We start from the raw sequence: 16,221 nt of genomic DNA, 5'->3' as shown, positions 1-16,221 counted from the left end.
GAGCGTGGAGTCTTACCCACTGGACCACCAGGGAAGTCCCTGTTTGCTTCTTACTTAATTTTCAATGTAGCACCATTGTGGTTATGCAAACTTCAGATGAGATTTTAAATAGCTTGGAAGTTATTCTCAAATGGTAACTAGGTAAGAATTATTTTATGAAGAGAGTAAAAACCCTGGCTATTTCTCAAAACCACCCAAGTTTCTATTAGATGATTCCAAACCCCAGAGCCCTCTGCCTTTCATCATGGCCACCTGCTCCTCAGGTCTCTATTAACCCTAGTTTGTACTTGAAATGATAAAGATAGTTAAGTAATGAGAAATTCAGAGGATATATCTTATCTAGAAAATTGACTAAACAACTTCAATGCCATTTATCTCACAAAAACCAAATAATTCTGCACCAATCCTAATAAATGAAACCTGTTAAGTGCTAATCCAAAGTCACTTCAGTAATCCTACATTAGAGAAAATTAGAAAAAGGTTACCAATATTTAAATAATCTTCCTAAATAAGAAAACTTCAAGAAAAACTGTAATAACTTCAGTTTTAATGGGCAAGTATGATGTTACATCAGTGATATAAAATTGCCGTAGACCCACTACAGGGTTGCCCTTAACCCAGAGAAAAGTTTACATACTATTAGCTTGCAGTAATTCCTTGGACACATTGCAAGCAGAGCCTTGTGACACAGCATTCACATTCTCATCTTGTTCAGGAGACATGGGTTCTTGTTTAATCTGAACTGATGAGTCTGGAGCAGGAACACTGCCATGGGCTTGGAAAGTAGATGTGATTCCTTGGAGAGGGGCTCCAGTGGATGATGGAGACACATGGGAAGATGAAGACTCCAGGAAAACCGGGAAAAAAGGAGTAGGCAGCAGTGTGGCATCAGCAGATGTTTGAGATCTAATGTTCCTTTGTTCTCGTGTAAGGTTACAGGGAACCTGGTCTGGATGCTCAGAAGGTTCATATGTTTCTAGAATGGGAAACATACACAAATGCAAAAATGTTATCTGAAAAGCCACTCATTTCTGAGCCAATTTGTATTTTTAAAGATTACAAGAGAATTTTAAAAACCCTCATAATTCTTTAAAATAGATTATTATATAAGCTATAATATACTATATATATAATTATATAATATATATATAACCACCAAGGATACAGACAGAACAGGCATTAATATTCCAATTTTTCAGATTTTAAGTGACTTATCCAAAGTCACATCGGTACTAACAGAAGAGCCAAAATTTGAACCCTAGTCTTGGGATTCCTAACCCAGGACTCTTTCTGTAACATTATCTCCATTGCTAAGCATTTTGGGGATGTACAGTCTCACAGGCCTTTCTATAGAAGGATGAAACCAAGGAGACACAAGGAAAATCATATTAACTTTTTCAAAACTACTTTAATTCCCTTCCACAGAGAACCAAAAAATAACAAGTTACAGAGGGTCCAATCCATCAGATTCTCCGATTACCTTGTAATCCCTGTAGAATCTGTATTCTATGGGTCCTCAGGGCACTCATCTCCATAGTTATCTAAAAATAAAGTATTTCGTTAAGCATTTTTAAATCCAACTTCAAGATGATCCATTTTCACTAGACATTCCATGTGCTACTACCTGCTGCTTGAGCATAAGTAGCCTCTGAACTTCAACATAAGCTGTCTGAAGAGCTGCACGGGCTTGCAGAAGGTTGTTATCCATGCAGTGCAATGATTTGCTTAGTTCTTCCTCCCTCAAAGAAATATGCAGCAGCTGGTCAACCTGAGAACGTTCTGTCAAAAGAAACCATAAAGTTCAGTTTAATACTGGAGACTTCTCTTTAATAATACAGTTCCTCAGAAGATGGAACTGCATCAATTGTCTAGGACAGGCCTTTATTTTCTCCCCACTAGGTCACTGGAAGGAGACTCATCAAATTTTACAAATCATGTAGTCAAGCCTGATGTTGTCAGAAACCAAGCCTCATGGTTTCAAGCGTACCACCACATGGTACCAATTTACCAAATCACCATCTTCCACCATGACCCTTCCAAGCAACATCTCTGCCCCAGGCAAATCAACTCTTGTAGGTTTCATCTCCCATGTTCCTTTATCTACTACCCTCTTCACCCAAGGCTTTGGTTTAGATTGGGCCCCAAACCTGAACTGCTTGCACTCTCTTCCCGATTCATATTTTTCTAGTCTGTTAATTTAAAGTAGTTCTCTTTATTACAAAAGGCATCCTGCAGAAAATATAGCTTTGAAACAGTACACTTAAGTTACTTTAAATAAAATGTTCTACTATGTGCACGTATTTGTCATCTTTATGTTTGCCTATTTCTCATTCAATACTCCAAGACCTCTCCCCTAAACTCCAGACCCACATATCCAACTACCAACTTGATACCTCTACCTAGGTGTCTCTAAAGTCCTTTAACTCAAGGGATCCAAAAGGGAACTCACCATCTTCCTCTACCCTCAACCTGCAACTCTCATGGAATTTTCTAGCTCTACAAATAATGCCACCATCCACCCAATTGCCACACCCAGAAAATGAGGTCACCCTTGACTCCCACCTTATCTATCACATCCAATCACCGAAAGTTCATCTAATCACTTCCTGCACTAGCCCTTATACACTAACGGTGTTAGAGTCAGTGGAAGGCAAGAGTCATAGAAGCATATCAGTCAGGGAGCCACACTAATAACTTCTCTACCTAACTCACATGAGAAAAGCAACCAAGATGCCTCAAAAATGGAAAGTGAGAGAAATGGCTATAAATGACCAAGAGGGATAAAATTTTTACTAAATGTCCTTATTCCTCTTCACCCCACTGAAAAGGCCCAGTGACACTTTCTAGCTATACAATGAATTCAATTTGTCCGAGATATATATTAACTTTAGCTTTCAGGTCTAGGTGGCATCATATATTTCTTCTACAGCTGCAACTGGATATAGTAGGAAATCAAACTTTTTCTATGCCCTTAAGCAAGATGACAAAAATAACAAATATAAATAAATAAATAAATGGGCATTCCATGTTTGATAAGCTACACTCTGTATCAACTTGTAAAAAGGCTGAATTGCTGTAAGAACAATTTCTTTCTGCCAGAATATTCTATACTATACCTTTCTTTCCTTTAATTTTCCTTCTTTTATTTTTTCTCTCAAGACTTGGGAGTTCAGGAGAAGATCCATCCTAAGGAGATAAAGAAAATTGAATAATATTAAATATGTAAAGGCCATTATCCAGGAGGGGAAAAAAAGAACCAGTTCTAAGATAGTCATACATTATTCTTCATTATTGCTACCATCTCTAACAGGGCAGTAGGAGTCTCATGAACATGGTATGAACTCATATTAGTTGAATGAATGTATCTGATTAAAAAAAAAATACAATCCAAGATCAAGTACCTCCCTAGCATCCTAGAGGGACGCTAATCCCACAGGGCTTAGGCTAAGCATATCACCTTGGTAAAAGCTAATAATACATGTATCTGATTTCATAGTTTCTACTTTAGAATTCAGCAAGAAAATCTTTACAACAAAAACTACTCAACAGCCTGAGACAAGCCCCAAGATATTAGCTTTGTCATAAGACAATCTCTCATCCAATAACATCCACTACAGCATCTAGCTCAAAGGAGCAGAGCTGGAATAACTACTTTGTTATATTATCCCAATATTAAAGGAAACAGCCCATTTTCTCACAGTGCCAGATTCCAGACTATATTACCACCAGCAACTCTTTCTTTTCAGAAAGGGTTAGGCAATATTAACATCACAGGTGCCAAAAGAGAACTATCAGTGAAGTAATGGATTCTAAAAAGACCAGGCTGGGTAACTTAAGTACAAAAGATAGAGTAACAGAGACTAAGACTATGCTCATATAGATGTACTCTCATAGTATAAAACTACCTTAGTGTTAAGCCTAGTAGTCCTGGGTCCAACAAGCATACATGCCCTACAAATGCAACACTAGAGTACCTTTCTTCAGCAGCAGTACAGAATGCATCATGAAAACAGATAAAGTTACAGCTGAAGATGTGGCTCATTCCTTGGTCAGGTGATACAAAGAATCATTGGCTTAGATACTAGTTTTAGAGATGACTTCATATTTTCCTAGTACTATACATTCATATTCAATTACATCTAACTTACTAGAGTTACTCAGTTAAAGAAACCAGTAGGATAAGAATATGAAAGTAAGAGTAAGCTTCAGAAATCTTTTATTCCAGAGTAGGGAGAACCACAACACCAGATACCCAAGAAAAATTAAACAGTTAAGTCTTTCTAATTAAGGCCAAGTCGCCACATGAAATGTTCTACAAAAAGCACAGGAATCATACTCACTCCAGTGGCTCTTCGTTTCTTTCTAATATTCTGGACATCATTTTGTTCAGCACCAGAAGTACAGCTACTGTCTGTGGCTGCATCTGTCAAACTGGAGATTGCAAGGGCTAAGGCTGCATTTGATGATAAAGAGTTTCCTTCTCCATTACTCTCCTGGGCATTGTGATTCTCTGAAAGTGGTGTAGAGCTCTCCTGGCTGTGCAGGTCTTTTGCCAAATGCATCAAAGGTATCGTATGGTCAGATGATAATTGAGCACTATGTCGCCTTCGAGTAGCAACATTTTCAGCTCTTTCACCTGTTCTTAGGGAGGCAGCTAGAGGTGTCACTTCCTGCTTAAGGCCCATGGTTGTTTTTTGACTCTGTGCAGACCTCAATGAGCTATTAGGTGAAAAAATCTGCTGGGGCTCATTTTCTTTGCCTGTACCTTCCTCACTGAAGAAGCTAAACACAGAAGGAGCCCTGTCCATGATCACACTGCTCTCTGAAAGGCTTCGCTTCCTTGCCAACCCAGGGGATGAAGAAATGGAAACACCTTCCCACTGGAATCCTTCTAGACTGGACAGATCAGGCTCCCCATCCAAATCCAAGACCTCTTGTTCATTTTGAACTAGAGGCACCATTTCGATGCCGAACCTCGAGAAAGAAAGAAAAAGAAAAATAATTAATCAGACATGGTTGGGAGAGGGGGCACCACTTAATGTGCCAGACTCTGTTAAGCACTGAGGTTACAAATATAAATAGATGGTTTCTGCCCTCAAGGAGCATTAAGAGTTCTAAACATAAAGTAAGTTAACTCTATTGTAAGTATTATAATGTAACAAGTACCAAATTAGATATTTGTATACAGCTATATACAAAAGGAGGGAATAAAAACTGAGGGTTTTATTTAATATGGAGCTCTAAATCAACAATAATAAATACGTAATTTTTAACAGCAAACAAATAAAAAATAAACAAAAATGTTTATTAAGCATTTACAAGCAGCAGACACCATGCTAAGAACTTTAAAATCTCAATGATACTCACAAGTTACAGGAAAAGAAAAGGGGGCACAATAAGTATGTTATTTCGACAAGGATAGAAATTTAAGCCTAGAGGGCTATGTAATTATAAAGCAGGATGATTTTCAAACTTTGCTACTTTCAAAAGTAGCAAACCTATGTTGAATGCTGCTTTACCATTCAGAAAAGTTTAGTGCCTCAACATAAGATGAATAGCCAAACTATTACACAAGTACTTAGGAGAAAGTATTTTGTGATCACAAATACAATGCCCAGAGCAAATACAGAAGGATAACCATCCACACGTTCTAAGTAAAAGGTAATGAGAACAGTTATACCTAAAAGTTGTACCACTCATTAAGATCTATAAATAGATACAGAGCTATAGATTGACTTTTTTTATGCTGTCACTTTATGGCCCCTATCACCAAAGTGCTAGATTTCTAAGTTTTTTCTTTGTCCCTATTTCATTTCTCAGAAGTAGGTGTGCTTCTTTTTAACCTGAATTCCCTGCTAGGAAACACTTTATTCCATTTGTTATAGAGTAGCAGTCACTCTTGGATATTTAAACCAGACATCTACAACGTATATTTTTTGCAAACATTTAATTAAATTTAACAAGGAGAATTCTCTTGACCAGAGTCAAAGGGTAAGTTTAAAAGAAAAAAAGGGAAATGGATACTGAAAAGAGGCACACACCTGGGTAAGCCTTTGCCTAGCTCTTGCTTTTTCTTGGTTACTTGCTGAATGACCTGTTCCCAGTTGACATTTCTCCGAGATGCATTTAGAATCTGCCGAAGGGTTGGCTTGAGCCCAGACTCCTTCTCTGTCTCACTCTTTCGATGACCACTGACATTGCGGATGCGGCGAGCACTATTGAGGTTTGGCTCAGGAAGGTGTGCTCCAGTTTTGCTCTTCAAGCTAATGTGACGGGTTAGATCTCTCTGGAGTGAGGCGGGAAAGCCAAGCTTACTTAATTCAGGCAGGAGAGGGCCTGAGGGCTGACCTATATCGTTTTTTTGAAGCTCAGCATCCAAGCTAGTACTCTCAAAGCCTTCTGTTTCATAAGATACATGAGATTTAACAGGGTCATCAACCTGTGCATCTTCTAGAGCGGTTTTCAAATCTAGCAGTAAGTCAGAGTGTGGGCTGGCTACAGATGTCATTTGTAACTCAGATTCTTTCTGGTGAACTGTTGAGTTACATGGGGAAGTGGATGGTTTTCTAGATGTTTTCAGGTTTTGGTCATCCCCCCTTTTCTCATCAGCAGCATGAGTACTGCAGGATAAAACTTCTGTAGTTGCAGAACCCAGGGTTCCAATTTTTGTTCCATTCTTTTCTGCATCAGATCTCTCTCCATCACTTTCATCTTCTAATGCGTCTACTTGAAACTCAATCTTCAAAGATCCTTTTTCAGACTCTTCTACATTCCTACTTGCTTTTGCATAATTCCTGGTCCTTTTAGAAGCGCTAAGAAGTGGATTTTGCAATGACTCATTACACTCTAGCACATCTTTGGCTTTTTGTAATGTATCGCTTAAATTTTCATCAGATTCCCTTTGAGTTCCAAACGTACTTTTATGCCCTTTTAAAACACGAGGACCTGAATTTCGCAATTTGGGTACGTAAGAACCCTGATTATCTTCCACAGTGGGTTTGTTCAAGGGGTTTGAGTGTTCTCCAGGAAAAAAAGAATTCGTTTTGGTGTTTTTTGAGGGATTCTTTGAATCTTGCTTTTGAGGAGCTGATTTAGTGACTGGAATTGGAAGGAGTGGGGATTTTAGCAATGGCATCTTATTTAAGGTATGCTCTTGTTCAGGTTTTTCTCTCACTACCTCATAGGAGGCAGTGCAGTCAGAAGTGGCTTTATGATTAAGAGATCTAGTACGTGTTTCTTTTTGTGATTTCAGTGTTGGAGAATTATTTCTTTCATCAATTTGGGGCTCTTGTATTCCTGTGGTTATCAAGCTAAAATCAAAGAGAGGCTTATCTATCGTTTCCAACTTGTTACCAGTGACTTCTTTCACTCCCGATTGTAAATCCAGAGTCTTCTGGGAAGGGTAAGGAGTCCAGCGACGGAGCTTTTCCCTTGCTACACTGCCATTCTTCCCACCAATTTTGGAAGCTAAGGTATCTGTTTGTTTAGTGGTTTGGCTTTCCAGATGCTCAAAATTGAAGTCAAGTAAGCCTTCTGAAGAAAACTTATCACTTGTAAATCCTTCAGAGGGACCTCTGTATGTGGCGACTGCACCAACTTTGTCATTTTCTTGCCGCTGCCACTTATATCTCTCTTGATTGTATTTGTTTGACTTAGATTTCTTGTTCCATAGCATAGTCATGTCTTCCATTTGACAGTTAGAATTTCTGTTTCTGCTTGGTTGAAATTTGTCTCCGGGGCCACTGTAATTCCAACTATTTGTGCTACGTACACTGGATTTCCAGTTTCCGTTACTGCTGTTCATATGCCGACTGGAAAAGCCACCTGTTCCTTCAGAATGCCAACTGGAATTCCTTCCTGTACCATTATGATTCCAATCTACCATTCCACTATTTGAATGCCAACCACCTCCAGAATTACTATGGTTGTGAAACCAAGTTGAGGAGCCTCCTGCAACACCCTTATGCCAGCCAGAACATCCTCTTGATCCACCACTACTCCTCGAAGAATGTGGGAAGCTGTTTTTCCTCGTATTATTATAGCCATCTTTCTCCCATTTCCGATCCCGCTGAGGAGGTCCACGATGATGCCATGCTGGCTGACTGTAGCTCTCTCTGTCTTGGTAAGGAATTCGGTCTTCTCGTCTCCGTTGGGATCGCCTGTCATCAGAGTTTATTTCTTGGCTGCTATTGGAAGGTTCATCTTGCCTGGAAGAAAAAGTCTGTCATTAGTGATTTAAGAGTTCTCCTGATCCCTCTAAAGGCATAACCCACCAAACTTCCCCTCTGCCTTCCTCCTCTGTTACCTAGAATATGTAACAGAGACTACTTTTATTTCAAATAGTAGGTGCTTTCATATCTTTAAATGATATAAACTTATATTTCACAATTTATTGATTAGAAATTAATATCTTGTGTCTCCTATCACCCCCAAAATATTAAAAACTTGACACATTTATACTATCTTCCCTCTCCTGCTCCTGTTTTTCTCGGCATATTCTGGGATTTTGTCCCTATCATCCAATTATTATTTTTATATTATACAACTTTTTGAAAATAAGAACAAGTATATTTTGTAGCTATGGTTAGTTATCATAGTTAATACAATTTAAATTCACCTGCTCTTAATACCATGATTTCTTCAATAGTTGGTTCTTTCTGAAAACCCAGTTTCTTAACCTATTTTAAATGGTAAGATTTTACTTTGCATAATCACTTTCATTAATAAACACTTTATTAAGTACACATTCAGTGACTGTTAGTGGTAAAAGAAAACTTTTATGTATAGTTCCTCTTCCTGAAGGGCTTATAATCTAGCTAAGGAAATAAGCAGGGTCACAAACAGGAGTAAAATAGCACATAACAAGTAGGACCCACAGTAAGTGCTATAAGGAGCTCCATGAGCTAGAGGTTTTTATAAAGAAGCTACAGCTGTTTCAACTATTCATGCTGGACAAGGAGCTCACAGAAACGTGAATAAATTTAAGCAAACATCACAGGAATAGGCGTAAAACCATTTTTCTCTAAAAAGCGCCTATAGTATGCCTAGCTCAGTGCTTAGCATGTGGTATGTGCTCAAAAAATTGAATAATACTAATTAAAATGTATTGAGTACCTACTTATCATAAGGCATTTAGTGCTAATCACTTTACATAGATTATCTCATTTAATTTTCACAACTCTGCAGCAAGTAGCATTATTCCTACTTTTTAGATAAGGAAACTGAGGATTAGAGAGGTTAAGTAACTTGCCTAGAGCAAGATAGCTAGTTAGTGTTACGGCAGAGATCTGAACCTTGGTGTCTGACTCTAGAGCTCTTTTTTTTTTTTAATTGAAGTGTAGTCGATTTACAATGTTGTGTTAATTTCTACTATACAGCAAAGTGATTCAGTTATACATATATATGTATATATATACAAATACATATATACATTCTCTTTCATATTCTTTTCCATTATGGTTTATCACAGGATACTGAATATAGTTCCCTGTGCTATACAGTAGGACCTTGCTGTTTATCCATTCTATATATAATAGTTTGCATCTGCTAATCCCAAACTCCCAATCCATCCCTCCCCCACTCTCCCCTCCCCGTTAGCAACCACAAGTCTGTTTAGAGCCCACATTCTTAACCACTAGACCTTGACAGAATAAAAATCTCAAAGTTTCTGCAGTTGGGTTCCCTCCTTAAATTTTAAACTCAGTATTGACTTTAATTGGCTTTAAAAGCTTCGAATGTCTATAAGATTTTGGACACAAATTGGAATTTCCTCCTTTTTCACAAGACGGAATTAAAAGTTAATTTACCTAAAAGTTTAAACATCCACTTACATTATGAATTACAACTATTTCTAAACAGGAGACCCTAAGTCCCCAAGTGACAAGTGTTACTACAGATACTTGGAAGATTTTTGTACCACAACCAAATTGTTTTTTTGTTTCTAGGCAGTATGAAACTTATGACATCCAAGGAGATCACTGACTTGGCTCTACTAATTATGACCCAGAAATGAGGAGAATTGGGCAATAAGTCAGTCACAAAGTAAAATTCCTAGATCATCATGAATTGGCTAGGTCAGGGGGACAATAGCATGCAGCTAAACCCACAGCCCAGAAAGAACAATCTAAACTAAAAACCTCATGAAGGAAAAAAGAAAAAAACCTCATGAAGAAATAAGTAGATGACTTTATAAATAGGTCACCAAAGAGGCATATAAAAATAATCAAAGAATAGTATCTACAACATGAATGTCTAATTTACTGAGAAGCTCTTTTACCCTCTGACTTAATGTTTACTCATTTACACAGATAAGCTAATAGTGGCACAAAAGTGTAACAACAAAAATAGAAGTTAGTCTCCTAGAGGCTCCAACACCCTAAAACAAGAGTAAACTACAGCTATACTAAAGTAGTGACAATGTCATTTGAAGGATAAGCAACTAAACAATTTAAGAACCATGTTGCTACGGACATTTTAAAACTAAGAAAGTCTCCTTCAAGGACTTGTTCAAAAAACTTTTAGCATATAGAATAAAAACTACTTCTTTTTTATATTCAAACCTCTAACTGAAAACGAAATACAGACCAGGGATAACTAGTATGCAACAAGGATCTTTAAAATTTTTATAATTTGAAACGTTTTTTATCATGTTCTAGGACTTAAAAAATTATCCCACCTCATAACTGGTTCTATATCTCTTTTACTCATATCTGAAATTTTCTGCTTCATTAATTAAACTCTTCAGACCACATACCAGTAACGTTAAAATACAAAAGGCTAATACCTGAATTATAGATGTAGGTATGAAATTATGTGGTACAAGCTATAAAACTTCTATTGCTGAAATGATCCTGACACTGTCCAATTGAATATAAATTTATTCAATAAATATTTACTGAAGAAATTAATAATAAAGGGATAAATCAAATTTGGTAGAAGCACCATGTTAATTCACATTAGGCAAAACAATTTTTTCCTAAGGGATGAAATAAGAAATGCTATATAACATATTCAAATGAAGCTTATTCACTAATACCTTTCCACTAGAAAATCTGGATACCAAATAAGAATTTATTGGTATCCAAAAAAATTTGGAACTAATAAAAACAGTTCTAAACATAGTTATCAACATGGTAAAATTCAGATACATAGCAGCTATAGCTAGCTTTTAGATAGGGTCAATACTGAGTTTTTGGTTTTTTTTTTAAGGAGTTAATACAGTAGTTCAAGAAAGCATTCCATTGCCTTTTATAAGTAAGACAGCAACTTCAAGGTAAACTTTATAATTAAGATAAATAAGTCTGTGGCACAACTTTGTAAATCAACTATATTTCAATAAAAAAATAAAATTTAATTTTAAAAAAAGGTAAGTCTAAATGCTATAGGCTGAAAAGAATGTAAATGGAAAATGTATTCTCTACTACATTCTGTTTCAGATAGGCTTTTTAAAATATCAAAATTATTACTTACCGACTTTGTTCTTTCCTTTGTTTTATTAACTGAACGAGTTCCTTGTCAAAATAATCTTCCTCGTCTTCTTCCTTTCCATCATCTTCTCTTTCCTGGGCATCAACATTATCTTTGTGCAATTGGCCAGAAATGTGCTTTGCATACGCAGAAAGACCCACTTCTGTGACCCCGCACACTCGGCACTCATGACTACTGTCCCTAGGGAAAGAGGGAGATGAGGGACATTCAATTCTCCCCACTGGCATGGCACACTCACAAGATCTGTTATAGTTTCCTCTGAAAGACACTGCACACTTTGGCACAGTGAAAAATTAGTTCTAATCAATTTCAGTGCTCCTTTCATCACTTTTAATAAGTTTGTTCATAAGTTACTTTTGAAATGAATTAAAGATTCTTTTCCAGCAATCAAGAGGCAATACACCTTAGAATAATATAGTTTAGGAGGAGAAATCTTCTTGAATTGCTGTACTTAAAACCTTGCCAGAGGAAACGTGGTGAAAGGGGAGGCAGGGCGGGGGGCTCAGAGCAAACAGAAGTTGCTCCAGAGCACACCCATGGTGCCAGCTGCACTCAGAAAGCCTGGCGACAGCTCTTACATTTAATCTCTGGCTCAAAAACTTTCTCCCAGTGAAAATTAAGGGGTGGAGAAAAGGGTAGGCAGTGTAGCCAATCACAACCTGGTAACTAAATCGGAACAGCTGGAGCTCTGCCTGGAATGTGAAGATTCCGGACCCCAGGGCAAATGATAGTAGTAGTCTCAGCAAACTTTTTTGGTCGGATGATACATGTGATCTACATTCTGCTTCAGAAGGGCTTATTTTAAAGGGAATGGAAAGCATTTCAGTTGTAGGAAGTTAACAGCTGTGCTAGGCAAATGGTTTTTCTCAGGTTTCAGAAAAGAACACCATTTAGAGAGAAGTATAACCAGGTTCTCGGTTAAGAAAGATAATTGGGCAGGCTTTTTCTTCTTTTACTTTACACACTTCATGGTATATCTCATACTTGGCCAGCTTAAGAAGCCAAAGTCTTGAATCAATGTCCAGAGCTGTAGTAGATGAATAATTTAACTGCTTTTTTAGCTTCCTGAGTCCCTTGATTGGCTCAGCGATCTATGCAGTCATTGATGAGAAACACCTGAACACCATGGGCACATGTGTAATAAATGGACAGTAATATCCACTCAATAATCCAAATTGGCTTAACTCTATCATTTGTCTTGGGTTAATACTAGTGGTATTTTTGCACTTCCTATTCCATTCTATAAAAACACACATACAAAGACATGCTGTCTTTGATAAGACAGACAGACACAGAAATACATACACAACACTGCTTCATCTTCCCCTCACATATATCCAACAAGACATGGGCAGAATTCACATCAGTTAGCCAGAAGAGACCCTCAAAATTAAGCACCTCATTTACTAGAAGATGGTTTCTGTTACAGATCATCTGAATATTCATTAAAAACAGAAAACTTGGGCTTCCCTGGTGGCGCAGTGGTTGAGAATCTGCCTGCCAATGCAGGGGACACGGGTTCAAGCCCTGGTCTGGGAAGATCCCACATGCCGCGGAGCAACTAGGCCCGTGAGCCACAATTACTGAGCCTGCCCGTCTGGAGCCTGTGCTCCGCAACGAGAGGCCGCGATAGTCAGAGGCCCGCGCACCGCGATGAAGAATGGCCCCCACTTGCCGCAAATAGAGAAAGCCCTCGCACAGAAACGAAGACCCAACACAGCCAAAAATAAATAAATAAATAAATAAAATTTAAAATAAAAATTTAAAAAAATATAAGGAACAAGAGTTCATTTAAAAAAAAAAAAAACTTACTGAGCAACTACTAAATTCCAGGAAACAAGCTAAGTATATGGTTAATGGTGACAAATTATAAACAAACAATGCCCAGTAAGTAAACAAAACAGTTTTTTACTTTGTACGAATCATGAAAAACACCTCAGAAAAACGGAGAAAATTCATAAGTTTCCATCTTTTTTTTGACTTTGTACCTCAAATGCTCTGGATGCAATATAGTCTTTGACATTAAGATTCATTTTAATGAGTTCTGACCAGATTCCCTGAATTACCCTGAATATCGATAGTTTAATTCCTTCTAATCCTCCAGGAACTTAAATACATTATTTTCACTGAGAGTTTTCAACTGTATTTTACTACAATTATATAGTTAAAGAAAAATAATCCTCAACTTTCTCCAGTTTACCTGGGATATCCACACTCTTCTCTCAAGCAATTAAAATTAAGGTAGTTCATTCAAAGTGAACGTTAACTTGTAACTGAAAGCAAGCCTTTTCTCACAGCAACACAGAGTGAAGTTTAAAATGTATATATAAATAGAAATCTATCCCCAATGGGCAGCATCAGAAGAATCTGAGGACTGTAACAAACTTGGCGTACATAATTTACACTATAATAACAACTCAAATCAACTGAATTTTCTGGTTAGAAAATCTTTTGGGCTTTAAACTCTCTACAACTGTGGAAAATGTTTTTAGTCCACTTTTGTACCTAAAAGTTTATAGAACGCTAAACTGTATATTGCAGTACCAGGGACATCATTCTAAAAGGTATTCTTGAATAAAATCCCTGATTTTATCCTTACTTCCAAAATGCAGAGAATTTTTTTCTTTTTTTTTTTTTTTTTTTTTTGGCTGCGCCACTTGGCATGCGGGATCTTAGTTCCCTGACCAGGGACGGAACCTGTGGCCCCTGCAGTGGAAGCACAGAGTCCTAACCACTGGACCACCAGGGAATTCCCACGGAGAATTTTTCATGTGTCCAAACCATCAAAATCCCTCTTTAAAAGACGTAATTGGAAAACCACACTGACTTTTTAAAATATTAAGGAATCTAGTATAGACAGTAACTAACTCTGTTAAAAATAACTATCCGTAATCATAAACCCACATATTTTGCAATTTCCAAAGCACAAGTATATGTTGGACATGTATCAAACACTCAAACACAGATTTTTAAAACATTTTTGCTTTCATTGCAAGAAAGAGTATTAACCATAATTCCAAAGTTACTTGATAGAAAAATACCTCGACATCCTACCCAGAAGGGTCTAGCAATAAGTGCAACATAAAAGTTAACACTAAAAACACAGATTTATCAAAACACAGAAATCCCTAACATTTTTCTTATAAATGAAATCTAGTTTGTTTGTTTTTTTTTAAAAGATAAGCTGTTTTACAAGAAACTTCAAAAAGAGAAAAGAGAGAATCTACATTTATACTGGGAAAGAGCAGGATAGGTCAACCACATCTTGTGAAAATTCAAATGTGTCTGTGTCTGGAGTCAAGCATATTACAATATGCATTCAGGCTCCCAAATAGGGTGTTTGGGAAACCACATGTTCTTTAAAGCTAATAGCAAATTAAATAATATTTGAATGATGCTATTTTCCAATTTTTTATCAATAACCAGTTAAAATACTACTTTGTATAAATATATAAAGTAATTGTTGGGAAAAAAGTACTGGTTTACTTCCTGACTAATAAAGGCAATAATTTTCCTCAGAGCGTTTTAACAGAGGGCCCAAATTAGCTTCATCCTGTTATCACACAATTTCCTCTCATGTGTGAAAGGCAAAGCCTTCAGATATTCTATCCATAAGCTCCTCTTTATTAAGCTTGCTCTAACTATACCACAACAGCTGGTTGATAAATTAAGGTTTGTGCCCTTTTAATAGCATCTATCTGTAGAAACTACTTACAGGCCATACATCTGAACAAGTACATTAGGAAGAAATAGGGAAATGCTCCAGATGTCTACAATCGTGAACTAAATAAGTTACTCACTTCTCAATCAAGCTTGCATTCAAAACCTAAAAAAATGCTCTTTACATTTCTTAACCAGATCACAACCAAAAATTATAGTGATACTTAATATCAGGAAGCCAGTAATTAAACATGGAATCCAGAGGAAATAATCACAAACTGAGGATAGGAAGAAAAAAGATAATGACTGATAACTATTTGTCCCTTTGGTACAAACTAGTGATGACTGTTTGTCATGGCAATAAATGTTTCAAGTCAGTAAATGATTTTTAAGATTGTGTTGTTTTTTATAGTTTTGCCAGCTGTTTTTCCTTGCTACCTGCTTGCCTTCTCCCTTATAATTTGTACTGGCCAGGAAACCATACCAAACCTGATAGCACTATACCTAAAATATGAGTAAATTAAGTACCAAAGTGCTCTCCTCTAAATAAAATAAGTTTGGGTGTTAGTGACATTAATATTGTCAGTTCAGAGGCTTCCGATGCTTATTCCTTAACTATCTGATTATGCTCCAAATAACTAAAAACAGTAGACAAAATCTCCGTGGCACAATTAAGTTGATGAGTGGGAGGAAAGGAGAAACAAAGTACAGAACAATACATATATGGCATGTGGTTCAGTTATGGTAGTAAGACAAAACAAAATGTCTGTATATATAAATATAAATCTATGTATACACACAGAAAAGAGGTTTGGATAGGATATACACTAAACTGTTGACTTTCCTCTAAGAGGGGAGTAGGAAGCAGGGGAGGGAGTGAAAGGACCTCTACGTTTTTACTTTTTATGATTCTGTATTGACTATGAACATGAATCTTAAGTTATCAAAATTTGTTTTTTTAATGTTTTAATTAGCTAATTAGTGATCTTTGAATAAAATAAGGCATTAGTCTTAGAACAAAATGAGCTTCTCTCCTAATGACTAGATTTACTAACCTCATTTGTTTTGTTTGAT

At 36.9% G+C, this 16,221-nt stretch overlaps 1 protein-coding gene across 5 annotated transcripts in view; it reads right to left on the bottom strand.

The window, feature by feature from the left end:
• Positions 1 to 16,221, bottom strand: part of ZNF106 (zinc finger protein 106) — a 57,902-nt gene that overhangs the window by 18,789 nt on the left and 22,892 nt on the right. For all 5 annotated transcript variants that reach the window (XM_061180425.1, XM_061180424.1, XM_061180426.1 and 2 more), the window contains 7 exons: positions 11,470 to 11,667; positions 6,042 to 8,207; positions 4,341 to 4,974; positions 3,117 to 3,186; positions 1,625 to 1,779; positions 1,481 to 1,541; positions 638 to 976 (listed from right to left, as the gene is read on the bottom strand). In XM_061180425.1, the coding sequence (XP_061036408.1) occupies positions 638 to 976; positions 1,481 to 1,541; positions 1,625 to 1,779; positions 3,117 to 3,186; positions 4,341 to 4,974; positions 6,042 to 8,207; positions 11,470 to 11,667 (3,623 nt within the window). The remainder of the gene's footprint in view (positions 1 to 637; positions 977 to 1,480; positions 1,542 to 1,624; positions 1,780 to 3,116; positions 3,187 to 4,340; positions 4,975 to 6,041; positions 8,208 to 11,469; positions 11,668 to 16,221) is intronic.

This window comes from Eubalaena glacialis, chromosome 2 (genome assembly GCF_028564815.1).
Source record: "Eubalaena glacialis isolate mEubGla1 chromosome 2, mEubGla1.1.hap2.+ XY, whole genome shotgun sequence".
Classification (NCBI taxonomy): Eukaryota; Metazoa; Chordata; class Mammalia; order Artiodactyla; family Balaenidae; genus Eubalaena; species Eubalaena glacialis.
Note: the sequence above shows the minus strand (reverse complement) of the source record. Positions and strands in the feature narration are given on the sequence as shown.